The sequence below is a fragment of the Fusarium keratoplasticum genome, chromosome 4 (genome assembly GCF_025433545.1).
Source record: "Fusarium keratoplasticum isolate Fu6.1 chromosome 4, whole genome shotgun sequence".
In the NCBI taxonomy this organism is placed as follows: domain Eukaryota; kingdom Fungi; phylum Ascomycota; class Sordariomycetes; order Hypocreales; family Nectriaceae; genus Fusarium; species Fusarium keratoplasticum.
In genome coordinates this window covers 5,230,244-5,257,007 of record NC_070532.1, presented here as the reverse complement: position 1 = coordinate 5,257,007, position 26,764 = coordinate 5,230,244, and the positions used below count along the sequence as shown (strand labels likewise).

The 26,764-nt window shown below is 50.0% G+C and overlaps 10 protein-coding genes and 1 pseudogene across 11 annotated transcripts, besides 1 other annotated feature; 7 read left to right on the top strand and 4 right to left on the bottom strand.

Moving 5' to 3' along the window:
• Positions 1-2,729: 2,729 nt before the first annotated feature.
• On the top strand, positions 2,730-3,898 carry NCS57_00664800 (uncharacterized protein; the record flags this gene model as incomplete). The annotated part of the gene is made up of 2 exons (XM_053056530.1): positions 2,730-3,043; positions 3,121-3,898. 2 exons carry the CDS (start codon positions 2,730-2,732, stop codon positions 3,896-3,898), a joined length of 1,092 nt encoding a protein of 363 aa, XP_052915485.1.
• A 962-nt stretch (positions 3,899-4,860) lies between these two features.
• NCS57_00664700 (uncharacterized protein) lies at positions 4,861-6,492 on the bottom strand (the record flags this gene model as incomplete). Its single annotated transcript, XM_053056529.1, has 2 exons — positions 4,861-6,300; positions 6,358-6,492. 2 exons carry the CDS (start codon positions 6,490-6,492, stop codon positions 4,861-4,863), a joined length of 1,575 nt encoding a protein of 524 aa, XP_052915484.1.
• Positions 6,493-7,057: 565 nt separating this feature from the next.
• On the top strand, positions 7,058-8,467 carry NCS57_00664600 (F-box domain-containing protein; the record flags this gene model as incomplete). Its single annotated transcript, XM_053056528.1, has 1 exon — positions 7,058-8,467. One exon carries the CDS (start codon positions 7,058-7,060, stop codon positions 8,465-8,467), a length of 1,410 nt encoding a protein of 469 aa, XP_052915483.1.
• Positions 8,468-8,719: 252 nt separating this feature from the next.
• NCS57_00664500 (uncharacterized protein) lies at positions 8,720-9,334 on the bottom strand (the record flags this gene model as incomplete). Its single annotated transcript, XM_053056527.1, has 2 exons — positions 8,720-8,908; positions 8,966-9,334. 2 exons carry the CDS (start codon positions 9,332-9,334, stop codon positions 8,720-8,722), a joined length of 558 nt encoding a protein of 185 aa, XP_052915482.1.
• Positions 9,335-10,743: 1,409 nt separating this feature from the next.
• NCS57_00664400 (SGNH-hydro domain-containing protein) lies at positions 10,744-16,082 on the top strand (the record flags this gene model as incomplete). Its single annotated transcript, XM_053056526.1, has 20 exons — positions 10,744-10,975; positions 11,028-11,210; positions 11,261-11,516; positions 11,580-11,600; positions 11,649-11,718; positions 11,772-11,864; positions 11,923-12,047; positions 12,099-12,356; positions 12,410-12,735; positions 12,790-12,848; positions 12,899-13,697; positions 13,757-13,893; positions 13,941-13,958; positions 14,006-14,332; positions 14,388-14,409; positions 14,458-14,744; positions 14,799-14,848; positions 14,900-15,022; positions 15,079-15,256; positions 15,312-16,082. 20 exons carry the CDS (start codon positions 10,744-10,746, stop codon positions 16,080-16,082), a joined length of 4,335 nt encoding a protein of 1,444 aa, XP_052915481.1.
• A 630-nt stretch (positions 16,083-16,712) lies between these two features.
• NCS57_00664300 (uncharacterized protein) lies at positions 16,713-17,681 on the bottom strand (the record flags this gene model as incomplete). The annotated part of the gene is made up of 2 exons (XM_053056525.1): positions 16,713-17,126; positions 17,196-17,681. The coding sequence occupies 2 exons, from the start codon at positions 17,679-17,681 to the stop codon at positions 16,713-16,715; spliced, it is 900 nt and encodes a 299-aa protein (XP_052915480.1).
• Positions 17,682-19,043: 1,362 nt separating this feature from the next.
• Positions 19,044-20,080, top strand: NCS57_00664200 (Beta-xylanase; the record flags this gene model as incomplete). Its single annotated transcript, XM_053056524.1, has 2 exons — positions 19,044-19,490; positions 19,547-20,080. The coding sequence occupies 2 exons, from the start codon at positions 19,044-19,046 to the stop codon at positions 20,078-20,080; spliced, it is 981 nt and encodes a 326-aa protein (XP_052915479.1).
• A 1,802-nt stretch (positions 20,081-21,882) lies between these two features.
• Positions 21,883-22,881, top strand: NCS57_00664100 (uncharacterized protein; the record flags this gene model as incomplete). The annotated part of the gene is made up of 1 exon (XM_053056523.1): positions 21,883-22,881. One exon carries the CDS (start codon positions 21,883-21,885, stop codon positions 22,879-22,881), a length of 999 nt encoding a protein of 332 aa, XP_052915478.1.
• A 980-nt stretch (positions 22,882-23,861) lies between these two features.
• NCS57_00664000 (uncharacterized protein) lies at positions 23,862-24,179 on the bottom strand (the record flags this gene model as incomplete). The annotated part of the gene is made up of 1 exon (XM_053056522.1): positions 23,862-24,179. The coding sequence occupies one exon, from the start codon at positions 24,177-24,179 to the stop codon at positions 23,862-23,864; it is 318 nt and encodes a 105-aa protein (XP_052915477.1).
• A 438-nt stretch (positions 24,180-24,617) lies between these two features.
• Positions 24,618-25,433, top strand: NCS57_00663900 (annotated as a pseudogene). Its single transcript has 2 exons — positions 24,618-24,993; positions 25,045-25,433.
• Positions 24,618-25,433: a sequence feature.
• A 365-nt stretch (positions 25,434-25,798) lies between these two features.
• Positions 25,799-26,602, top strand: NCS57_00663800 (uncharacterized protein; the record flags this gene model as incomplete). Its single annotated transcript, XM_053056521.1, has 1 exon — positions 25,799-26,602. The coding sequence occupies one exon, from the start codon at positions 25,799-25,801 to the stop codon at positions 26,600-26,602; it is 804 nt and encodes a 267-aa protein (XP_052915476.1).
• Positions 26,603-26,764: the final 162 nt, after the last annotated feature.

The window sequence follows — 26,764 nt, the reverse complement described above, 5'->3', positions numbered from 1 at the left end:
TAATCCGACTTGTGGACATCACGAAGCCAATCCTTATATTCGTCGCCAACAATGAGTGCTACCCTGTTAGCCATGTCGTTGTTGGCTTGGAACAAGGCACATGGTGATGAGGGCGGCTGTGATAACGCCGGGGCCTGACGGGATTCTTCGCCGTACTCGTCGAAGTGATTCTGATACATTCGCCGCTTCTTTGTGAGTGGCTCGCCGCGTTCTCGATCCTGGGAAACAATCTGTGGCTCGTAATGCGACAGGTATAGTCCCTCTACAAGGGACTTTGCAATTTGGGTCCAGTTTGGCCGATCCGCCCACCTGTCCTCGAAATATTCCCTACGATAAGCTGGATGAAATGCAATGGCGGCGTAATAAACTGGTGTTTCGTCAAGTCGCGAGTAGTACTCGTCAAGTTTCTACCAGCAGGGGTTAATATTAACCTTGAAGTGCTCAGGCTGCGAGGAGCAGCGGCCGTATATAGCTCCATTCTACTAAGGAGATATTCGTAGCCCAGCATGATATCCCGCGGGCATCCATATGCTTCGACATGGCTTTGTTTCCTCGTTCGATGTTGACCGTCGCCTTCGATGGTAATCAGGACGTGCTCGAAGTGTTGCAGGACCTCCAGACCTCCAATGTGTCCAACAACCAACTTGCTTGACTCGTCACGAGCTCAGATTCTCTGAAGTGTCTGATTGGATGTGTGTAAGTTCTTGGTTTCGCCAGGTCCCCGCTCTGAGTTCTGTTGAATACGCGATGGAGTAGGGGTGAATTCAGTAGATTGTGGGCCACAAATTGACGATCTTATTGATTGAAGTCTGGATGATCTTGTTCTTGCTCGCTTCGTCATCATGCGGGGACGTTGGTCCATTCTTGATGTTTTCACCGCCACAAGCCAACATTGTTGTAACGAAGAGCAAACTCTCTTCTATCTGCACACAGGCGCCAATCTAACACCAACAGTTAGAGGCCTTGCTCTGTAGCCCAATACAATCTCTTCTGCCCATACCCTTAGTATCACACCTAGTCTTCTGAGAACTTTAGCTGCCGCAGTAGAATAACCCAGATCACGTGCAACATATGAGATGTGTTGTCACACTGGCAATATATTGGATTCTTGGCAATACAATACAATATAGGCCAATGTCATGTGGCCTAATACAATATGCCCCATTTGGCAATATAACAATATTGCGAGTCTTCCATATTGCTAACATACGTAACGTACTTTAACAGTAAGTGCAGCATATTAGCAAGTGCAATATTTATACTATACAGATAAAGTTATAAATTTTAGGTTTTCTAAACCGGGGTAGTTACTTAGCCTTGGGGGTTTTAGGAAATAAATTTTATATACTTAAGTAGAAAAGTGATAAAATAGTATTTCTCCTAGATTTGTAGTTAATTTATTTAGTATTTTAAAAATAAAAGTGAGGAAAAAAGTAATATAAATAAGATTTCTTTTAAATAAGTCGATAAGAATTTTTTTTAGAAAATTCTAGAAATATTTATACTTATTATTATCCACTTAAGAGATATATGTATAAATTTATATTTATTTTTAGCTTCGTTTTAATTTTTAAGAATTTTCTAAAAATCGCGATTTACACTAAAAATCAGTATATTGCACTCGCTAATATGTTGCACTCACTGATGAAGTACGTTATTGTTCGCAACACTGCATGTCCGGAGGCAGTTCTCTTGAGCCACGTAAGCTTACGGAGGGTCTATGGGTGAATCGGGTGGCATTTGGGATTCGGGTGACTGTTAGCAACGGCATGAACATATCAATGCGGAAATGCATTCACCAGAGAAAAGGTCAGAACGCACCGCGATCACCTCGGTTCTCAAGATGATAGTGGGAAGAAGCAGGTGCCCCTTGCAGAAGCTCCAGGATGGTCTGGTGTTATGGCGGCAGTTGAGAAATAACTCGAAGGGCCGAGCGTAATGACAAGGGATCATTCGGCCTAACATTGCCGTCATCTTACTCAAAAAGGAGCACCACCACCTTCCAAGGCGGGGTTGGCGTGCCTTGATCCGCCTTTCCCCTCCACTTCCTCGATTTTTCACGTCTCTTCCAACCTCACGGGTGACAATGGCGTCAAACAAGGGGTTCTCATTGTTCTTTCTGAACCATAACCCCACTGGAAGTCCACCGGGCGATAGGCAGCTAAATGCTGCAGCACGAGCTCATGTATCGCGGCAAGCTCTGAAGAACAGGTCCGCGCGGCCAAGAAACCTCAAGTTCGTATCTTACACTCCGGAGACAATGCGTCATGGTGATGGCTCTGGTCCCTCCACCAGATCCAACGATACCTATGGCGAAGAGCACCAAGCATTAGCCATCGCGGATAGAGATCGTGCGGTAACTGATCCGGCGAGTCGGCACATGTCATCCTGTCCACTCAGGCCTGCTGGCTGGGACCCATTCCACTCTTTCGCAATGTCTGGAATGGGACGAGACGAGCATCTGATGCTCTATTACGGTGAGTCATGTCTGATTAGCAGCAATTTGTCATTCATGCATTGAAACCAGCCACCCTAACGAGATTATTCAAGCGTTCACCACGACTTGGCCCCAATTTGGAGAATTTGAGAGCGGAAGGCGTAACTTCGCGCAATCGTGGTTGTGGCGTACTCTGGAGTCCCCTGCGGCATTTTATGCCGGGCTCATGGGGTCTGCCACACATTACACCATTTTTTGCCCGACTGCGTGTATACAAAACCGCATCCTTACGATGGGACTGAAGTGGAAGATCCAGGCTATTAGAGCTGTTCGATCTCTTATCGAGCAGCACCAATCCGGTTCTGCTAGAGAATTCACGAATAGCGATCTTCTCGCCATCTTTGTCCTTGCTATCCATGGTAGCATCAACTTTTCAGACGAACCGGAGCCGCACCCGTTGTCGCCCTTTGCTACATACCGCCACATGCATGTCTACGGCCGGTTGCAGCCTGGCAAGGAGCATATGAATGCCATTTATTACATCGTCGACCAGAAAGGTGGAATATCAAATATCGACCAGCATGCCTTTGGCTTCGTTTTGCCCATGTAAGTCCATGAATTCCCACGGTACATCGAACATCCCATCTCGGCGGAATGCTGTCTGCTAATCTCCATTTTGTTAGCCTCGATATGCTTTACAATGCGCGGCTAGACACTCCCCCTAGGTACCCATGTTTGCGCCAGCTGAAGCCAATGGTTCAAGAAGGTCTATGGGCCCCGGATTTGGAAGCTCATCAAAAGCTCAAGACCTTAGGCGAGTGCTTCCGGACAAGCTCTGATGCATCTTTGCCCACGGCTGCCTATCTGGAACCCAAGATGGTCAAGATCCTCGAAGTCATGGCAGAAGTAACTGTGGCCCTTGACCATTATTGCCGCCGCGGACCTGGAGCACCGGATTCCCTTGATGTGTTGGCTAATAACTGCGATTGGGCATCACATGCCATTCTGTCACTGCCTCCCTACATTCCATTGGCCATGTCTCAAAGCGACCTGGACCAGCAGCCGGATATTGATACTACTACTATCCTTCATGAGATATGCCGACTTTGCACCCTTCTCTACCACGATATGGTCCTTCTTCCAACTCCCCCACATACAGGAACCAAGTTACGCCACTCGACCAGAGTTTTATGCTTGATCCAAGTTATACAGCGAAAAGACCCTATAGAAGACCTGCGTGTCGTTGATTTTTTAACTTGGGCCATGGTTATAGGCGGAATCGCCGCAAGGCTCACAAAGCTTCAAGTCTCATATATCAAAATCATTGAAAAGGTTGCACGAGACACAGCATGGGAAGTGATCCATCCCCGATGGGAGAGATATTTATGGTTTAACACTGTATGCGATGAGCCGGCTTCGATTATTTGGCTGAAAGCGCAACAAGAGCGCCTTTCGGAATAAAGTTTCACTTTAGGCGTCGGAAGATGCGTACATAGCTTTAGCTTTGCCTCCTCGCCATTTATTATCCCTTCAGATGTGTTAAGGCTCCCGGTAGGTGTTGGAAGAACTATTAAATGCACATAACCACCCTCAGAGCCACCATATAGGGCCTAATCCAACGGCATAACGAAAGAAAGCTCGTCAACGCCGATATTCATACAGAAAGTGGAGACATCCCCGGATTCTCTCATCCAGGGTAAAGCGTGGTCGGGTCATACGAAGGGATCGAGGCCGTGACCGTAAAACCGGGACCATCATTGCACCATTGGCCCGCTTGACACATGGAGAATTGCCGGTAGTCGGGGGCTTCAGAGCGTGACTAGAAAATTGTCGGCTGAGAGCTGCGGGAACATGGGGATGACATTGTCTAGTCTGTTTTGAGATAGATTCGCCGAGCGCTGCTCGCCCCCGCGAGGATATTTTTGGCCAATTTCGCCGAAGGAGGCTGAACGGTACCATTAGTTTGCCTTGATTTAACGCTATTGGAGCGCAAGTATCGTTCCTTTTCGCGTGCTATTTGTTAATATCCGACGTTCAGCCAACAAACGTACGTTCATCCATCGTACCTGTTCTAGGCATCATTTCTCTTTTGTTATATCTCATCTCGAGGGCCATGGACTGACTGGTCGTTCTGGGCAATGGAGAACCTCACCAGTAGAGACAGTTGTTACTGCCCGCGTGACGAGGCTAACTAAGTGGTTAGTATGTAGGATCAATAGGTGCACATCACATCATGCTACTTCCATCGCGTGGATCACGTGGAATAGTCGGAACGGAAAAGGGGGATCAAGTCTCTTTCTCATCGAGTATTACCAAAATGACATCCCACGTCAAACTATTCTCCTCAGAGAAGACCAATCAACTAACTAACTAGATGCTATACGCAACAGACTCGGCAGGGTAAGTTCTTGCGGGAACCAAGACTAGGCTGGCTTCTCACTCGGCATGATGGCGAGTTCTCCACCCATACGCTCATCTCCGTTCGGTGTCCGGCTTCGCGTGAGGTTGCCATCGTTATCCACCAACAGCTCAAAAAACTCTAGAACGCCCGTGTACACAGTGGACGGGTCTACGCTCTCGAATGTGACCTGGTAGCCCTGGCCGATGAAGAGGAAGCGGCCGTTGCCACGGTGTATGATCATACCATAGGCAGGCGCCGGTTCCCCAAAGGCTATGGAGCGGGTGATGTTCAGCTTGAACTTGCCGAATGTGTGCTCCCACTTGTCCTCCCACTTGTCCTTATAGCTATCTGTAAGGGGGTCAAAGTAGAAGCCGAATGTGCTGTTGGGCTCAGCGGCCTGGGCCGCGAGAATGTGCTTGCTCATCTTGGAGAAGATTTCGTAAGGCTTGGTGAAGTCGCTCTCTGACGCCGGCACGTCATCGACACCAAAAGGAGAACACCCCAGACTGCTGTAGGTGCCATCGGCCAACCAGGCGCGACGTGCACCTCGGCCGTCGGCTCGCTGCTCGGGAATGAAGAGTGGCTGGTTGTCGTAGCGATACAGCTTACATACCCACTCATAATCTTGTAGGTAAATATCGGGAGAGACAAAGTCGATGGCTGGCGCGTTGTACCTCCAAAAGTCGAGTGTGTGAGGACAGGGGCCACCCGACGGGTAAACGCCAGGCTTATATCCACCACCAGCCACCGCTGGGAGATCGAGCTTGCCGCCAGTCTCTCCAAGGTCCACAAGAGAAGCGTCTTCAGTGTTCATCCAGACGTTGACAAAGAATGGGAGGGGATATTCCTTCTTGTCAGCTTCAGCAACCTTGCCCACGTATGAGGACAGAGCATTTGTCATAAAAATCTCGTCTCCAAAGATGCTTGAGCCGAAAGCCTGAGCCCAGCTCACAGGACTGTCAGCAGCAACAGCCTCTTTAAATTTGGACCACTTCCTCTCGAACTCGGGGTGGAGCTGGTTCTTCCCCTTGAGATATGCCAAGAGGTCAGCGGGGATGGGCTTCTGAAAGGCTTCGTTGGCCAGGTCGGAACGATCTCGAGAGTCTCCCAGAAGACCGCACTCGTTTTCCACCTGAGTCATGAGTACGGTGCTGTGTGCAGCGTCGAACTCTTTGATGTGTCGCATCAGGGCGGCAAAAGCTTTTGCGTCGGCCTCCCAACAGGCTTGGCAGAAGGGCGAGAGGACTTCGGTCACCTTCAACTTGCCATCCTGATCGAAGATCTTTGCGCGCTGGAATCGACTGGGGTTCGTCTTGATCCAGCCTGAAACGTATGAGCTGGTGCCGTTCTTGTAGCTGCCAAACCACAGCACCACGAGGTGAAGACCACGTTTGCGGGCGGCCAGGATAGCTGTGTCGAGTTCTGCGGAATTGAACTTGCCCTCCTCGGGCTCGATCATCTCCTAGGTAACGCTCTTTAGAACGGTGTTGAAGTTGCAATCCTTCAGGTTGTCCCATACTATCTCCATATACTCTTCTGAAGACAAGGACGAATTGTGCAGCTCTAACGGAAGCATAAGAAAGGGCTGGCCCTTGACGATCAGCTGGGCTGAATCGGGCGTAGCTCGAAGGTACGGGATCTCGGTGGTGACCATGGTGGCACTGAGCGGTTGTGCACACAAGGTTCTTTTTCGTTGGGGGAGAATCACGAGTGACGATGATGTGAGTCAAGGTTCATGAGTTTTCATATCTTTAGACCATCTGATGGGATGGTATTTATCATGTAAAATGTCTATGCCATGGATGAGTCCCTCCGGAGAAATACCTTGCCATATCTATATCTGGCCATCCCGCGGTTTAATTCGTAGCGAGCTGGGTATTTCTCCGAGACTAAAGCCCCTGGCTGTCAGAATAATCACGTGCACCTAACAAGCATAACAAGTAACGTTAAGCCCTCGAACCACCAGCAGAGAAACGTCAGTAATGTAGGTACATCTAAGGCATTTGTTCTGAAAAGGGTTGGTAATATATGCGAAACCACCGTTCGATCCTTATATCCAGTTTTTAGGTTTTTTATGCATTAAGCCTCGGTACAGCGATTTCTCCGTTATGCGGGCTGTTAACATAAATAAACCAACCTTACTCTGTTGGTTGCGTCTAGTCCTTGCACTTCTACCTATTTCCAAGAGAAATATCTCATTTTGTTTGAACTCTGCAATTATGGGCATTCTCGACTTTCCAACAGAGGTGCAGCTTGCCATCGCTGAATTACTGCCCTTATGCGACTTGTCCGCCTTATCCATGACCAGCAAGGGCTTGCGCCATCTCACCGAACCGCTCATCTACTCATCGATCAGGATGACATGGACACTCCAAGACCACCCAACTATCGTGCTGCTCCTACGAACTATCCTCGAAAGACCGGAACTAGGAAGCTACATTCGACGCCTGAAACTTGACGGTGAAGGGTTTCTTCAACCGTCACGTCAGTGGATCGCTCAGAATCCCGCTGCACTGCCGAATATCGTGTTACTCCAGGCCGAAAAGCTTTCTAGAGCCGCTGATTCCGCAGGAGTGGAAGAAAACACCGGTTCTTGGGTCCATGAGGCCCAATCTGGGTCACCCAATGCCGTTGTAGCATTTCTTTTAAGTCTATTACCGAACTTGGAATGGCTCTCCCTCTCTTGCAACTGGACCAACGAGATCAAATACATCGGACTGGTATTCAAATCAGCCCTCTGCAAGACTGCCATGGACGGCTTTCCGCCACGACTGCCCGTCTATGAGTCACTGAAGCACGTCGAGCTGGCACCTAGGGTCGATACAGACCACTTTCTCGACCCAGAAAACACGCTGGACGCCTTAAGCCTATTCTACTTGCCCAATATCGAACACCTATCAGTCTGCATCGATAACCCGATCGAGTTTTCTTGGCCATGTTCAACCCCGCCGAATCCGCTGTTGCTGACTTCCCTCGAGTTGGATCGGATAAGGGAAACCCGCCTCGAGCCATTGTTGTCTGCTCTTAAAAGCCTACGGAAGTTACAGTATAACTGGTTCTACCAGGCTGATATGGACCCAAAAGTCAGCAACCGCGTCGTCAAGTTGGATACGATGGCGGCAGCATTGGCGGTACTCAGGGACACGCTAACCGAGTTGACCATCACGGGAGAAACACAGCCGGCGTTATCGATGGGAGAATACGATCCACCTGACATCACCTTCCAGGGCTCGCTGGGCCAGCTTTCCCAGCTGCACAAGCTAAAACGAATGAACATTCCGTGGCTCTTTCTGATGGGCATGACGGAGTCTCCCCCCGGCCGGATCGATTTCAATCTCCCTCCCAATGTCGAGAATCTTGCACTTCCCGGGGATTTATTTGAGGTTGATAGCAACGAGTGGGATGATGAAATGATCATATCTGCACTAAGGTCGGAGCTGGAGAACGGAGCGCTATCCAGAATGGGATGCTTGAAGAATATGACGGTCTCGGGATCCTACTGCCTAAATAGAGAGCCGAGTGAGTACTTGAGGGATATAGAAGCCCTAAGTGTTCAATTCAACCTTGAGGTTATGGATTCCAGGAAGGATTTTATTAAGACTGGGATTCGGAATAGGCAAAATTCATAGTCGAGAAATCCCGTAATGAGAGCTGCACGACTAAGTATCGATTCGCATCAGATATATCCTAACTAAAGGTCCATAACATCCAGGCCTCCATTGTGACCTTGGTGACGCTTCCAAAAGCAGCCATCAGCCACGATAATAAAGACCACAGTCATTAACATATGCCGGCAGTAAAACCGAATCCAAAAACACCATAATCCAAGCCTCCTTGATCTTTTCAAGCACCAACCTTCAGAAAACTCCTGACGAGAGCCCTCAAAGATCACCACCCACACTCCATAATACCTTCTTATCCGCATTGCAGGGATGCATCTGGATCTGGCCGATTTTCTTGATGCCTCCCGCTATCTCGTCCAACTTGTATGGTTCCGGCTCAACGTCATTTAAGAAATAGTCGACATCGATGTTTGCATGCCTTACCAATAAGTTACATCCCCAAGCATCCTATGATAACGTTAGAGAACAGCTAGGCTCTACTCGTATGTCCAGGATTTGGCTTACATCACGGTCCTCAGGGGGGTTTGAGTTTTGAACTGTTCCACACCCCGGGATGATTCTGTGACCCACGTCGCCAGGCCTTCCTGTTCGGATGACTGTTGTCACTCGGGCCTGTGGGTCTAGATCGGCTATCTTCTTGTCATGTATCTGATAATACTGAAAGAAGGTCGAAACCTCGCCACATTTACGCTCATTGAGATGGTCTTGGCCTGCTTTTTCTTCGTCTTCGGGGTCTTGAGCGAGAACTCGATCTCTCCAAATTGTCTGACAGAGGTCTAGGGTCTCGCTGACAGGATTATTGGGGCGACTATTGAGAAACGCAGCCGACCCCTTCTGTGACGAGGCGAGAATGATTTCGTTGTCGAAGGCCATGATCGTCATAACCCCGGGAAGGCGTTGAGGCCTCCCGCTTCTGAAATCCTCTCTTGGTCTGTATTGCATGATGTCTTCGGCCATCTCGTCGATCGCGTCAGATACTATTTGTCTGAGCTGACCCGAGGTGATCGAAGATACCGGCTCATTGAAGACGAGATAAGAAGAAAAGACCCATTTGTGTGCGCCATCGTTTCTGACGTTCTTGGTCCGCCCCCCATTTGTTGCCAGGGCATAGTCGAGCCGGACTTTCAGATCACCCCTCGGTTGACGCGGTCTGGAAAAGTCGACTGCTTCGAGGAATTGACTGAAGGCAAGGAGCAGAAAAAGGAGTATCAAGGGGTGGCAAAAGGTCAAGCCCGCCATTGTGAAAATGAAGCAAGCTTGGTGCTACGAGGAAAGGGTGTGATACGAAAGGACGGTACTGACCGGAGTGGTCAAGAAATACTAATGGACGGCAATATAAGCAATCATGATAGCAACTAGTTTCACCGAGGGAGAGACGGTAGAACCATCAAGAAGGGAGTACATCCAACCTGGATCTAGAATGGTGATTCGACTTCCGAGGCCGAAAGACCCAACGCTGTAGATGAAACACGCCCTCGTCAAGTGCACAGCCATCAGTATCCTTGTGGGCTGTTGGGCACGGGCTTCGGGGAAATGCAATATATTTGACTCGGTCCCATGTGGACCACGTTACAGGTTAAATATGGGACATGTCTGGCGATCTATCTGGTTAACGAACCAATTACCGGTTGCGAAGAACCGCCCGGGCGTTCCGTGTAGGGGCCACCGTGGATACGACCAACAACCAACAACCAACAACCAACTACCAACAACCAACAACCAACAGCCCACAACCAACAACCGAAGCCAACGACCAACAACAAGCGGCAGCATGGCGATGAAACAGGGCTGTGGGTTGGTGCTGTGCATGAACTGATCCTTTGTCTAATTTAGACATACCTGTCGCATGAATGGATATGAGCACTGCCCTGGTGTCCTGAGCCTTCACCTAACTTGAGGAAATAGATCAACGGTTGAAGGGGGCTGAAGTTTTAGCCCCTTGTACTTTCTCGTATTCCCCTATTCCCTCTACCAACATAACATGGCCCACCCTCACCAACACAGCTCCAGTCTTGTGCAGTATCTGTTGGTTATCTATAGATAATATGACGCAGGATCATTGTTCTATGCGTCACTTGGCCCGAATTAGGCCCGTCGACTCCCGAACCCAATATGGTTCGCGGGTTACCTGTTCAGGATCCGTCCCCCTGTAAAGTGTTCGGTACAGGATAGCTTAGATGCAGACAGATTATTAAAGTGCCTCGGAAAAGTATGCATCCTGTTTTTATCTGCCATGCCGGGCCGACTATCCTTTATTCGCTTTCCAGAGTAACTGGCTCATCATGAAGTTCAATACGTTCTTTCATTGTTTCGCTCTGATTGCCACTTCTGGTACAGCAGTCGCTCGCCCAGCGTTGGGAGATATTGGATCAATACCCATGTCGAGTTTGTTCTCAAGGGCTACGGATGACGACTTTTACTTTGATGACCTCTCTTCGATCAAAAAGATTGCAGCTATTGGAGACTCGTATTCGGCCGGGATAGGGGCTGGTGACAGACTGCAGGGCCCAGGTGGTGAGTACCTTCTTTGTCTTGGCATGACGAATGATGCTAATGATTGATCAAGATTCCGATTGCGCTCGATATGATCATTCATACCCATATCTTGTCAACCAGGACGGAAGGCTTGGCGATTCAACCAAGAGAAAATTTCAGTTCGAGTCGTGTTCCGGGGCAGTAGTCCAGGACGTGATTGATGACCAGATTCCTGCGGTCGACTCAGGCCAGCAAGTCATTCTTCTCTCTGCTGGTTTGTTGCCCCTATAGTTCACTAATGGTATTCTAGCTTATCTATTCTAGGTGGCAACGATGCGGAGCTTGTCAACATTCTCAACCAATGCGTTTTCCAATGGCTAGCGTTTAGCGATGCCCAGTGGTTCATTGGGAAGATTGCAAGCTGGAAGGGCGACAAGTGGGCTAACGCGTGGGACTGGAACAAATATTCCCGTGGATGCGAAGGACAGCTGAAAGTATCAGAAAGCATCATCCGCAGTGACGAGTTTGGAAAGAGACTCGACATTATGATTGAGGCCGCCAAGAAGAAGTTGTCGCCAGAGTAAGTGAACCTTTGACGACCCCCTTCCTTTCGCGGACTAGCACTAACTGCCTTGTTCCTCAGTGGTATGATATACTATACTGGGTATGTTTCCACCTCGCTCCGTGGACTAGTGGCTGACGAATCCAACAGTTACGCAAAATTCTTCGGGACTGACTACGACACGGCGTGCAACAAAGTGAGCTGGACAGTATGGATTTTTGTACGTTTTGGCCTTTGACGTACCGCAGTGCCCCGGCTGACTATTCAGCACAGAAAGCTTACAGCCGATTGCAAGATGTCATCACTCTGAAAGCTAGCAACCGTCGTTGGATGAACTTTCTCGTTGACCTCATGAATAAACAGCTGGTAAGTCTAGTATCTCGCTTCTCTTTCATGTGGCCTTCTTCTAAACAGCTGTCACTAGGAGGCGGCTGTTGCACGGGCGGGTGACAAGGTCAAGTTTGTTGATTACGACGAGCTTGTCGGAGACTTTAACGGGCGCTTCTGCGAGCCCGGCGTCGACGAATCAACCGTGGATAGCAACACGAGGTAAGTCTCGGTTGGGTGTATAACAAAGATGAAACATACTGAGCATCACAGGCCAGAATTGATGTTCTACGAGCTCAACACCCTGGATCCGTGGGGCAAGTATCCCTGGAAGCGAGGAACAGGCAGCTACCACAACGGAACCTTCGCCGCTGAGATGAACATACTTTCACAAGCGATGCAGTACGTTGATGATAGTGCCGAATTCAGACATGATCGTCTTATAGACGATGGCGGCAAGTCAGAAAACATCGAGACAGTCTCGGCTCTGGATATCGACGAAGACAGTGTATCTAATGTGATACCTGACGGGTAAGAGCTCGAAACTCAGGAAAGAAGCTGAGAACTGACCGCGAGACTTGCAGGTATGGGCGCATCTTTCACCCTCAGATTCTGCTGCACAAGCTCATCGCGAACCTTGTCCTTTTTCACATGTCGAATCACCGGGCGAAAGAGGACGGGCAAGATACTGTGCCTATGGAGGATGAGAGTTCTGGCTCTTGCTCCCTTGATCTGCCTGACACGGATGTCGTTCTGAATTACAAGGAAACCGAAGCTGGGGAGTCTGTAAAGAAAGGCACGAAGCTGCGGATTCTTCCGGTGGGCGATTCCATCACTGTCGGGTACTTGAGCGACAGGAATGGCGGGGACGGCAACGGCTACCGAGGTCAGCTTAAAAAGGACTTGTCTGGTAGGAACATACATTAGTCCGACACGATATGTTGTATGCTGACATCAGGCCCAGATGATGAAGTCGTCTTTGCTGGCACAGAATCATCCGGCACGATGAGTGATGGTTACTACGTAAGTGACCTCTGCGGAGCAACGCGACACCGCTAACCGAGAAACAACAGGCGGCTTGGTCTGGAAAGACCATTCAGTACATCTCTGACCATGTCGATCCGTCATTGAAGCAACGACCCAATATCATCCTCTTGGCAGCGGGGACGAACGACATGAACCCGAACCGCGGCATCTCCAAAGAAGGGAACGACCCCAAGGGAGCTGCTGATCGACTAGGCAAGCTAGTTGACAAGATGATCAAGGAGTGCCCAGACGCGACCATCTTAGTTGCGATGATCATCAACACCTGCGACGAGAAGCAGAGTCCAGCAACGAAAGAGTTCCAGAAACTCATTCCTGATGTTGTCAAGTCACGAAGGGAGGATGGTCACCACGTGCTCGCAGTCGACTTCACCACCTTCAAGACAAGCGATCTGCAGGATTGTATTCATCCCACGAATTCAGGATACAAGCTCATGGGCGACTATTGGTACAGCTTCATCCACCAGATCCCCACCAGCTGGATCAAGCAGCCCGTCGGGCCCGACCCAAACAGCGGCGGAAGCGGCAACAACGGCGGCATTGACAAGAACATCCCTGCTCCCGACTGGGGGAAGAGCCCCATCCAGGTTACCTCGAAGGAAACCGTTGCTTATGCGGCTCAGTCAGCAAAGGGGGGGAAGAGTTGGACTGCCTGCAATAAAAGCCCCATCTGGAAAGGTGCGGGAAAGATTGCTCAAGGCAACGTGGGCCACAATGGTGACTGGAAGTACCACAAGAACTGGGTTGCCGAGGGAGAGGTTGCTGAGGGACTGGGGTGGGACACTCGCTATGTCCGTCTCCATGACATGAACGGCGACGGAAAGGCCGGTAAGTTGAACATTGGCAGGTCCTCTTTTGTCTTCGGCTGTGCTAACCAACGTGATAAGACTACGTTTGGATCCATCCCAAGACCGGAGAGATCAGATGCTGGCTGAACAACCTGCCCAAGCCATGGTCTCCCGCAGGCAACAACAACAGCATTATCGGCAGTGGTGTGGGCCCGGCAAAGACCATCTTCCTTGCGGTAAGATCTCCATGACTTCTCAACTAGACTAAGCTAACATTTCATAGGATATGAATGGAGACGGTGTGAGTATCAAGTTGATTGACTCATATCATGGCTAACCTTTGATCAGATGGACGACTATCTCGTTGTTGATCCAGATAATGGCTCAGTTCGGGTCTGGTGGAACTACGGCCCCGACGATAACTGGGTCAACGGCTGGAGGTTTGTACCTGGAGGCGAGATCGCCTCAGGTGTTCCACATGCCAATCTTGAAACTTTGCGATTCCCTGATGTAAATGGTGACGGAAGGGCTGACTATGTGTACATTGGTGAAGGGGGATCCTTGAAACACCACATGAACACTGGGTCGCCTGGAGGACAAGATGTACTCTTCCATGCCATGGGTGGTATTGCAACGGGCGCTGTGCGGAACTTGTCTAACTTGGTATTCGCTGATGTGAGTTTTCCCTTGCCCAATGACCACGTGCGGTCTGAACTGACTTTCTCATTAGATGAACGGTGATGGCCGAGACGGTAAGAGTCTCGTAGGGCACCCTGCCGTATGCAACTAACAAGTGATAGACTATCTGATCTGGGACGAAGACGGTGGTCTCACTGGCTTTCTCAACCAGCCCACGAACAGAGAAGGCGTGCCTCTCTTTATCAACCAAGGCGAACCCAAGACTATCGCAGATGGCATCAAGAAGGACCCTAGCACCATCAGGCTGGCCGACATGGACGGGGATGGCAAAGACGACTACGTCTACGTCGGCAAGAATGGCGCCCTGTCTGTATGGTATAATCGGGGGACGACAGATGACTCCATGACAATCGATGGTCTACGCTTTGCGGACATTGATGGCGATGGGGTGAGTGATCACTCTACGAAATTCTTTGGGCATCATTCTAATCGTGCATCCCAGATCGATGACTACATCTGGCTGGATCCCAAGTCGGGGGCTCCAACTGTCTAGTAAGTTGACTGATTACCAACAGCCTTCACTAATCTAACCTTGGCGTGTAGTCTCAATGCAGGGGTAGATGACGGTGACTCCCTGGGTTGGGCTTGGAAGCCACTGAACGGTGGTAAGGCCATTGCTTCTGGTGCGGCACCGGCCCATCAAGTTGTTTTTGGTGATATCAATGGGTAATTCCTTGGGCCCTGTTATACGTTGGATTTTTAGTTGACTGACGTGACACAAGGGATGGGCTTGACGACTACCTGGACCTGGATGACAAAACCGGTATGCTCAAGGCCTACTTGAATGTGGGTGAAGACAAGGGGTCCGAGTATGGCTGGAAGTTCAAGCCTATCGGCACCATAGCCTCTGGTCTCGGACCCGGCAAGAGGGTCAGAATTGCCGATATTGATGGCGACGGCGTAAGATACCCGGTCTCCAAATCCGCTATAAACCAGTATACTAACTTCTCTTCAGCGCGATGACTACATATACCTCAAAGACAACGGCGGCACCACCATCTACCGAAACGTCTACCACCCTGAGCACACAGGCGACAGGTACAAGCCACTTCCAGAGGCAGATGCCTCCGGCATAAACCAGTCGCCCGATGAAATCGACTTTATCGACCTCAACGGCGATGGCAAGGCAGATCACGTCTGGACGCGCAAACTCGACGGCCGTGTCAAGGTCTGGTACAACGACTACCCCAACAAGCCTACCTGGCGGGAAGCTGGCGAGATCGCTGGCGGAGTCGGAACCTCCGGTACCAACGTTCGGTACGGGACTCTTTCATCGACCGGCCGCGCGGACTACATTCCTGTCGATCCCAAGACTGGTGCCATTGCGGCGTGGCTAAATGGTTGCAACGACTTTGATACCTCGGAGAAGAAGCACAAGATCACCATTTTCCAGAGGAATGTACATGGTAACAAGAGGATGTGGGGCATCACCGAGTACCCCTTGCAAGGGAAGCAACCCAAGGATCACTGCGACCTAACGGGCAAGTATTCCCGAAGCGCGCAGATCAGTCCCAATGATCCTGACGACGCCGAGTACCCGACTTTGGTTACGAACAATGACAAGATATATGGCAAAGAATGTTACTATATTGGTTCGCCTTATACGGTAGGCCAGTTGTATTGTGATGGCGTCAGCGGGATTGTGTGCTACAAAGACCCAGACCATTGGAAGAGCAAGGGTTGCGGTGGGTGGTCATATCGGATCTCCCTGTCATGTAAATGGTAGTTTATGTTGCGTTATTTAATATAGTTGAGGCCCGGCCCTTGGTGGGATAACTGAGCCAGAAGACCGTGAGTCCTTTCCCCGCGATCTGGCCAAGGCCCTCTAAAGATAGGGCCACTCGAGGTGGGTACTGATCGGAAGTATGGCTTGGCGGTCTTCTTGTAAGCATTATTACTCGTGCACATAGCGACATCCTAAGCAATGCGTCATGGCAGATCCCATATGGCCTCTTCTTCGTCCCAACGATCATCGCAAAGCTTGACTTCATCTATGATTCGATCCCCGTGCTTGTCGTGTTCTTCCACTACTTCTACATCTCGGAGCTTCAAGGGCGTACACTAGAAGTGATTGAGTAATTTTTCGCGATGAACATGCCCTTCAGGCAGATCAAGGACACCAAGACGCTGAGGATATTGAAGCCGATGTCAAGGATGACAAGTCAATTGCTTGGTTCAAGTATCTAATGTCGATTAAATAGGTAGTCTTGCTGAAATTAACTACCTATCACGCACTGGTTATGTATATAAATAAATAGTAAATAATACAAGAAAGAAATTGCACTGCATTCCGAACCAACTCAACACTAAGCCCCTCATCTCGACCTCCTAGGTCCCCAACCTAACCTTGAAACTCCTAGGTAGCCTTGGTCACCACACCAGACTTGAGCACAACATCCTTCACAACAACCTGGCCATCGTTGATGTCGGTAACACGGACGTAGGCGGTGTCATCAGGAAGGGTCTTGTCGTCAAGAATATACATGTTGGGATCATGAAGGGTGCAGACTTGCCAGGTCTTGCCCTTGTCACTGCTGACTTCAACCTTCTTCGTCCGAAGAAGAGCGTTCTCAATAGTAGCAGCGAACCAGTACTTGGAGGCTCCCTTGTGCATGTGAATTTGAAGAGAGGACGACTCGGGTAGAGGGCATTTGATCCATTCCCATTCAATGCCGTCAACTCCACCTCCGGAATAACCCTTGGTGAGCTTCGACCAGGTCGATGGGGTCATATCGAGATGAGTAGCATTTCCGCCAGTCCTGTTGGTTACCTAGGACAGAGTTAGAATTTTGTATCTTCACAAAAGGACGGAAAGGCCAAAAATAGAACCAATTCTCACCATGATCTTCAAGGTGACGCCTTTGTAAGTGACGGAAATGCAACCGCCGCAGTTAGCACCATTGTCCCAGATATCATCCGAGACACAGGTAGAACCATCCAGACCCGAGGGCAAATCGTAGTCGACAAAGCTGCAGGCACCGCTTTGCCAGCAGTCTTCCTCGGTACAGCCATCGGACAGGCCATATCGAGTTCCCAAGCCCGTGAAGACTTCAGAGGTAGAGGCCTCCTCAGAAGAAGGGGCTGAAGAAGCAGTGGCTGAAGAAGCAGTGGGGGCTGCAGGCTTCACAACAGCCTTGGTAACAGACGTGCTAGTGGCCTTGGATTTGGCGACGGTAGAAAGAGTCGAATGGGGAAGTTTGGTGACAGGATCGACATGGGAAACAGCAGTGTTTGGCTTCTGGTGCCGACAAGCAGAAGCATCAACGACTTCGGACACGGACGCCAGCGCCGTGACAAGGAAGGGCAACAACTTGTTGAACTGCATTTCGAATAGGAAGATGGAAAGTAAAGAGCGATTTAATGAAAAGAATCAAGCAAAATCGATTGCGATGCGCGAAAGAACTTGAGAAACAAGCCGATACAGAGAAACCAGACAGACTTCTATTATACATTTGTAGCATTCAGTATCATCGCATCACGCCGCGTGTCTAACATGGATAAATTGGAAGCAAGTGAGCAGACTCGTAACCGACTAGAATTGACTTTAATTACTTCAGGTTTCACGGCTTGGACGGCACGTATGTTGTTTAATTAACATGCTGAGATCATCTGCACGTGTAGAACGGTTCGAGATTTACAGCGGCCTCCAAAGGCTAACAATATTTACAGACGTACTGGCTGCCTCGCCAGTTTAGCGGGATTCCACCCTGTCAAACCAGACCGAGGTGATTGCCGAACATCCGATTCAGAGCGGATATCAGTTGGAAAGCTGATGCCATGTCCGTAGGTGGGCTGAAACACCTACGCAGTGAACGAGGTTCTGAAACAGCTGAAGGATATGAGGCCCCACCGAGTTCTTCGCCAAACAATCCAATTCAGGTGAGGGTAGCGAAGAAGCATTCATAGCGCCACAACGCGGCAGGATGTTTTGAGCAGATTGATCCCGCTTGGCATCTCTCAATGCCGGCAAGGAATAGCGCGATCCAGTTACTAGGCAAGAGGCAGCCTCCTACTGTCGCCGGTAAAGCTATAGAGGGGTGTCGAGGGAGAGGTGCGCGAGAGGAGACAAGTGAAGAATATACGGATCAGCGGCCAATAAAAACTACAGCATGTGGCGTTGGTTTCAGTTGTAACCACTTTTAAAAAGTTCCTCCTTGTGAACTTGGTGATTCTTTAAACAGGGTTCCTCGTTCAGGGCAAGATAGCGAAGAACGAAATACGTCGTTATCGACCCCAATTGTGGAGAGGAAATACGCCAAGCACGTTTATAAACGAAAACCAGGGGTCAAATTCGGCGATGATGGCCCCATGTTTCCGGAAGCTCGGGATCCAGTTGAGGCAGATAACCCCTGGTCCAGGTGGTAGAAATGAAACGTGAGGCTCCGTTGTATTGTTCCTCCAATGAGATCAGGGTTAATTCCAAACGAACACCAAAAAAAAAACGGACCGTGCTCCTCCGGATGATACACTGGTGATGCCGAATAGCATACAAATTTTGCATCACCGGAGTTGGTGTATAATGTCCTGCTCCGTCCTCCTCTTCTTGGCACTTTTCACCCACTCACGATCAACTTTTCTCTCCTTTTCTCTCCATTCCTCACACATTCGCTCTCCATACTACAGGATATCGCTTTCTTTCGTTCTTTCTTGTCTTTCTTTCATTCTCTCAAACTATCAGCAACTCACAATGAAGTTCTCCTCTTTCCTCTTCGCAGCCTCGCTGGTCGCGGCCGCCCCCGCCAACATCGAGCCCCGTCAGTCCCCGAACAGCATCAACAAGCTCATCATCAACAAGGGCAAAAAGTACTACGGCACCATCACCGATCCCAACCTTCTCAGTAACCAGAAGAACAATGCCGTCATCAAGGCAAACTTTGGCCAGGTTACCGCTGAGAACAGCATGAAATGGGATGCCACCGAACCCCAGCGTGGCCAGTTCAACTTTGCTGGCGCCGACCAGGTTGTCAACTTTGCCCAGCAGAACGGCCTCAAAGTCCGAGGCCATACCCTTCTTTGGCACTCTCAGCTGCCTCAGTGGGTTCAGAACATCAACGACCGCAACACCCTGACTCAGGTCATTGAGAACCACATCAAGACGGTTGCTGGCCGCTACAAGGGCAAGATCTACGCCTGGGTGAGCACGCATTCAACTAATCAAATTAGCCTGAGATAGTCGACTAACTAAAGCAGGATGTCGTCAACGAAATCTTCGAATGGGACGGTCGTCTCCGTGACTCGGTCTTCTCCCGCGTTCTCGGCGAGGACTTTGTTGGCATTGCCTTCAGGGCCGCCAGGGCTGCTGATCCCAACGCCAAGCTGTACATCAACGACTTCAGCCTCGACTCGGCCAACGCTGCCAAGGTCACCACTGGCATGGTCGCTCACGTCAAGAAGTGGCGCGCCGCCGGTATCCCTATCGATGGCATCGGCTCCCAGACTCACCTTGACCCAGGTGCCGCTTCCAACATCCAGGGCGCTCTCCAGGCTCTTGCCGGCTCTGGTGTCTCTGAGGTTGCCATCACCGAGCTTGACATCGCCAGCGCCCCTGCCAACGACTACGCCACAGTCACCAAGGCCTGTCTCAACGTCCCCAAGTGCGTCGGCATCACCGTCTGGGGTGTTCGTGACCAGGACTCGTGGCGCACCGGCAAGAACCCTCTCCTCTTCGACAACAACTACTCGCCCAAGCCTGCCTACGACGCTGTTGTTCAGGCCCTCAGGTAAACGCGAAGCACCTAGCAGAATGCTTCTGGCGTGTATCCTGTGGCTACATTTTAGGATGGCTTGAAAGCATTTCAGGAGTGAACAACTATAGTTCGCATTCCACACCATTTTTTCTTCGTATATAGTAGTTTTTGGAGTAAATATTTTCTTTGATGGAAAGAGGAAGCCATGCCTCCTGGAGAGACAAATAGCATGGCTCCCTCCTAGCTGGGCTCTAGTAATCCACGAAGCATTGTAAAGGTCAATCCCGTGCTGTGCAAGAGTTTTTAGTGCAGTATTTACTTGCCCCCTGAGTCTCATCTTGGGGATCTTCGCAGGACTCTAGCTTTTCAGCAAGTATAGTAAGGCTTCACAAGGCCAAGTATCTCTGTGGTGGTCCAACAGCCTGAGACGTACTGAGAGCAGCACTAGACTTATGCTGGTACAAGCACTGATTGTTGCGTAAAGCCAGTAAGCTTAACTTGGAGGGCCACTTCGGGGATCCTTTGGCTCCAATCTGGGTCCCTGTCGAGTGGCTTGATGCCGAAATTGCGGTGTACCGGTATTTTCGACCTTGATTGCAATAGCCGAGGATGAAGTGTAGTGTTTACGATGATCAGGATGCGCCATTTTACTGCTGGGGCAGAATCAGTGGTGGTTTACGTCAGGCCATTTTCTTCTATGGGGTAGGTTCTTTACAAATGGAAAAGACCCAGGGCTCTCAGCAATCTCTCGGCACACAATCGCCTTGATCAATGATCAAGGAGAGGCCCAGTAGTATTAGAAGCTATCCTTCCTCTGTCCGCATGAGTGCAAACAAGCAGAGACCTCGTAGAATCACCTTGAGTGACCTGCTTCAAAAGAACACCGAAGATCGATGTTGAGTTTTGTTCCCAAAGAACATAGGGGGTGAGATTCTCAACAAGCCATCCTGACCCCTGTCTCAGGTGCGTGGACTGCTGAAACAAACAATCATGAGTAACGGCTGACTTATCTGGCAGGTGGCGGTCACCGAATGATAGGCTTTCGACTTTCAGCGGCAACGTGGAGACATCAACAGGAGTTCCACGTGCCAGATTAACTAACTACCTTTGACACCTCAGTCAGCATCTGGAGGATCTTTGAGGCAACCCTTCATAAAGTACTCAAAGTGCCATCACGGCAATCATCTGCTGGAATTGTTCAATCTTGGCCAGTCTATCGAACTTCGTAATTCCTCAATACATGTCGTTGAAGACCATCACATGCTCCTCCCCCTGTCAACGCACTGACATTTGGTCTAGACCTCGCTAAAGTTGACTCCATTCCCAGCGTCTCGGGCCAAGAAGTGTCGGAATGTGCGCAAGGGTCCTCAGTAGTGGAATTTAGATCCGCCGAGCTAACGGCCCCAGCACCTGATGCAAGAGGCTGAAGAGCTCCACGAGGGTGCCCTGTCCCTAAATTAAGGAACATTTAGAGGAGCGGGGGCACGGTGCCAAGCTGAACTTCCAAACTGGTAATTCGTCTGATTAGCCGAAAACACCGGGGAAGACCAGCGGCTTCGTCCACCGGCAGTTCTTGGTATTCCATCTTTGAAACATGCTTATCCTTAGACCCATTGTGAATGGCATGACGTCGTAGAGCGGGTGGAAGGAATCATAATATAAAAGACACGGCTGTCCCTCTACATCAGAAATCTTCATTCCTCGCTATCGCTTCCTCGTTTCATTCATTCGTTTCTCAGAGCTAGTCTCTATTCAATTCACTCTTTTACTGCCAACTTCCTTACTTCAGCATTCTCTTCAAGTAACAACCACTCACTTCAACTACCAACTCCAGCAACCATGAAGTTCTCCGTCGCTTCTGCCGTCCTGGCCTCCATCGCCTCCGTCTACGGTCACTACACCTTTGACCAGCTTGTTGTCAACGATGCCCTCGAGGGAACCGCCAACACCTACATTCGCAAGCACCAGAACGGCTACATGCCCACCAAGTTCAAGAACCCTCCTTCCGGCTCCATCACTCCTCTCGACGCCGACTTCTCCTGCAACAAGGGAGCCGTCCCTGCTGCACAGGTCTTCAAGGTCAAGGCTGGCGACAAGGTTGGCCTGAAGATGGCATACGGTGGTACCGGCATGGCACACCCCGGACCTTCCCAGGTCTATGTCAGCCCCGTCGATAATGCCGCCAGCAGTGACGGCAGCGGTGACTGGTACAAGATCCACCAGACCCTGATTTGCAAGGCTGGAAGCGCTGAGTCGCTGCGCACTGATGCTTGGTGCACCTGGATGGAGGACCAAGTTTGGTTCAACGTGCCTTCATCCATCCCCGATGGCCAGTACCTCGTCCGTGGCGAGCACATTGGTCTCCATGGCGCCCACGGCGGCGAGGCCGAGTTCTACTATGCCTGCGCCCAGATTGAGGTTGCTGGCAACAGCGCCACCAGCATGCCCGGCCAGAGCGTCAAGATTCCCGGTGTCTACAAGGAGTCCGACGAGGCTGTCAACTTCAGCCTTTGGGGATCTTCCACCTCATACCCCGTCGCCCCTGGTCCTGATGTCATTCCTGGTGGCACCATCCGTGGTACTGCTGATGGCGCCACTGGCGATGTTACCGAGACCGTCGCCGGTGGCGAGTCGGACTCTGGCTCTGCTCCTGTCGATACTCCTGCCCCTACTTCCGCCCAGGACGATACTACCGCTCCTGCTGCCACTTCTGCTGCCCCTGCTCCTAATGCCACTGGTTTCGACACTGATGCCGGATCAGCCAGCCCCTCGACCGGCTCTGGCCGCGGATGCTCTTCCGGCTTCCATGCTCGCCGCATGAGGTCTCTGAAGGCTTAAAGGGCCGATCTGGAGAGACGGCGCGACATATTTGAGCCCATACAGAGTGGATTGTCATTCTACGGGCTTGGAAGGTGGACATGGTTGTTTCCTAGACTGGCTTCTGGATGCAATGGTTTATATAGTTTGAGGGTGAATCTTGTTTCTTTCTGAGATAGCTGCTAGTATTGTACATTAGGCATACATATTTATTTATAGCTTACAAAGCTCTTCTTCTCATCATCAAGGCCCTCTCAAAATAGGTTATCCGTTACAACAAGACACAATTAGCAAAACATAACGGCATCGAGGCCCGACCCCATGAAACACCGTAAGAGTTACTCCGTATTAGGTTGTCCATACAGCACTGGCTGCTCACATCAGCTTCGTGGAAAGTGGAGATACAGATCGAAGAATGAGGGGAAAGCGCTCATGTCTATCGACAGTGAAAGTGTGTTCCAACTACCCACCTACAGACCGCGCGCATTGGGAAGCATACGTTATCATGCAAGATGCAAACGATGCCTCAGACGACTCTGGCCGTGTTGTGGGTTCGATCGAATGGGTAAAATCACAAAGGTTCCCGCACATGGCCAATCCTGATGGAATCTGCGGACATATATGGACTTGTCTCGAGCATTCTACGTCATGCGTAGTGCCATCTAATCCTACAAGTCATTGAGGCCTTTGAACTCACAGCACCGATGCTTTCGACACGAGTAACGAGATTGTCAGGAAAATCTACTGCACAGTTTCTCAGCACCTCATGCCACGTATCAGACCAGAGAGTCCATAGCCTAATCAAGTATCTTGCATTTATCTACATGAGTATTGATCATGGCACAGAGTATGCAAGCATCAAGACCCATAACGACCCTTTTCCAACGACTGACTTCAAATCCTCGCAAACATCTGATCCAGACTTTCGGTTGAGCCTCAATACTAACACAGTAAACAAAGCTCTCAAATAGTTCCTAAACCTGCAGCAATCGTGCAAGGGCTCAGTGTGCGACTCGGCCCAGAAGGAAAAGGGCCTGCTTGTTGCTAAAGTTGGCGACATCTCCCATGATCTCGGCGGCTTCAGGTCCCTCAAAGGCAGTCTTGACTTGGTCCGCATTTTCCCATTCGACGACGGATCCGAAGGCGTAGGGACTTGGTGAACCATCCAATCCACTAGTAAATTGCGTTGCCGACCAGCTCTTGACGCCGTATTTGCCCCAGCGCTCCTGAATTAGAGGCATGTGGTTAGAAACGTAGTAATCGAAGTCGTATTTGGCATCGGGTTCATTGGGAAAGAGGACGGTGATGGTGAAGGCCATGTTGGCAGTGATTTTGAGGGCGGTTTGAGTAGGAGGAGAAGTGGAGAAATCCAAATTTGCTTTCGTGATGTAACAGTAAAGCTGGCAATGCTGAAGAATGGTTTGTACTTTCAATAGACAGAACATTGACAAGAAGCTACCGAGTCTTTATGCATGAGCTGCCTGTGTCAACAGTTTCGAGTTACTTCTTCGACCACGGAGTTAGCGGAGGTAAATGTAATCAACAACTAACTTATTTCGAACCTTTGGGATTAAGGTTTGACATTATCAGCCGACACTTCGTATTACAAGGTAGGTAGGGGCAGGGCGCATGAAGGGCCTTTTCGGCGTTAAGACACAGTAACTTGGTTGCTTTTCGGCAGTCGTGATAAGTCCGAAAAATGGCTTCCGCATAAAAGGCATCCTCTAACTCTAGAATACATTATCTAAGTCCCAAAGCTACGAAAACGACACACCCAGTATCTTCGTTACTCCTTTTCTATCTACATCATGTCTACCAGACAGAAACTTCTTGTCGTCCTTACATCTCAGGATGTCCTTCCCACACGGGCCAACATGAAGACAGGTTGGTATCTCCCCGAGTTGGTTCACCCATACAACGACCTAGCTCCCCATGTGGACCTCGTTGTAGCTTCACCTAAGGGAGGCGAAGCTCCTGTTGACCCATATTCAATTGAGGATGTCAAGAATGATGAAGCCTGCCAAGTCTTTCTCAAAGAGAAGGAGCATGTTTGGAAGAACACGCAGAAGCTTGAGAGCTTTCTTGGCAAGTCTGATGAGTATGCCGGTATCTTCTTCGTCGGTGGCCACGGACGTACGTGTACTTTTTCCTGAATCACAATGAGGCGCTAACAAATCTATCCAGCCATGTTCGACCTTGCTGTGGATGGCACGTCTCATGCTCTAGTTCGCGAGTTTTACGAGTCCGGCAAGCTAGTCTCAGCCGTTTGCCACGGACCGGCTGCCTTGGCCAATGTCAAGCTATCGGATGGAACCTACATGGTCGATGGCCAGGTAGTCACAGGTTTCTCCAATGCCGAAGAAGAGGCATACAAATTCACCGATGCAATGCCTTTCTTGCTTGAGGACAAGCTGCAGGAACATGGAGGCCAGTACGAAAAGGCCGATCAGCTTTTTGGCGTCAAGGTCGTTACCAGCGGCAAGAGTGAGAACCTGATCACTGGGCAGAATCCTCCCAGTGCTGGAGTCATCGGCAAGGTCTTGTTGGAGGCCATTCGCAAGCGTGCTTCCTAAGTCAGGTGCGACAGCAATTTGCAGTCTTTAGTCTACTGAAACATGATTGTATTTTCAAGTTCTTGCACTATCTAGATAGCGAAGCTTCTTTTAACCCTCTTTCCGAGGCTCTCACCACCGGCGGCCAATGCCCGAGGTCTTCCATGGGCACACATGATGACGCCGAAGGCCCAATGAGAGGCCGGCGTTAACCCCCTTACATAATGGTCAGCAATGAATCACAACCTCCTCTGAATACGTCATCAAACGTCGACAACCCAATTTCCCCATTCTCGTATCTATCTTTGACCTGTAATCACTCACAATCCATCTGATCCTCGTCCTACATCTATCTCGGAAGGGTTCACCCTTCCCGTCTATAGAGAATGGCCGATCCCCTTCGGGATTCAGACCAAGACGAGGCAAAGTCGGCAGAATCAGGCCACAGTCAGTTGGATCAATATTCGCAGCAACTGGTCCACCGACTCCATGACGAACTAAAAGACAACCTCTTGGCCGTCCATCTTTTCGGTTCGGCTGGGTACAGCGCATACCAACCTGGCATCAGTGACGTTGATGTCTATGCAATCATACATGAGCCGATATCCGATTACCGTCACCTCTCTGAAATCATCAGCCATCACTCTTTGCCCTGTCCAGCACGCAAACTTGAGTTTGTCCTCTTCACCAAGGCCAATGCAGCCCGGCAGGCACCCGATCCCAAATTCGAAATGAACTTCAACACAGGCAAGGGTATGGAAGACTATATCAACTTGGATTCCCAAACTGAGCCACGATTTTGGTTTTTACTCGATATCGCCGTTGGTCGTGAGCTGGGCAAGTCTATCTTTGGACCACCGCCCGATACGCTCTTTGCGGCTCCGTCATCGGAATGTGTATTCGATTGCATGATCGAATCTTTAGCCTGGCACCGTCAAAATGGCCCTGTGGATCACAATGGTATCCTCAATGCGTGCCGGCAGTTGAGGTATGAAAAAACTTCTATATGGGGCTCCAAGAAGGATGGTGGCAACTGGGTCCTTGAACACTATGACCATCCCAATATCGTTACCCTTGCCATGGACGCCCGGCATTCAGAGACGCAATTGCCGCCAGACCTGGGGGCTGACTTTCTGGATTTTGTGGAAGACGAGATCAAACGAGACAAGGTGTCAGATGAGCAAGGCTAAGATGGAAATGAGGCACTCGCGCGATGGACATGAAATAACAGGGAGATTGTATTAATCATGGGACCGTGGCTAACTTCTATACTTTTGATCCGACGGAGAAGAGACATGCTCATCCAAAACCAGGGGCTGATGTATGCAATTTTGTTCCCCCAACTTGCCATA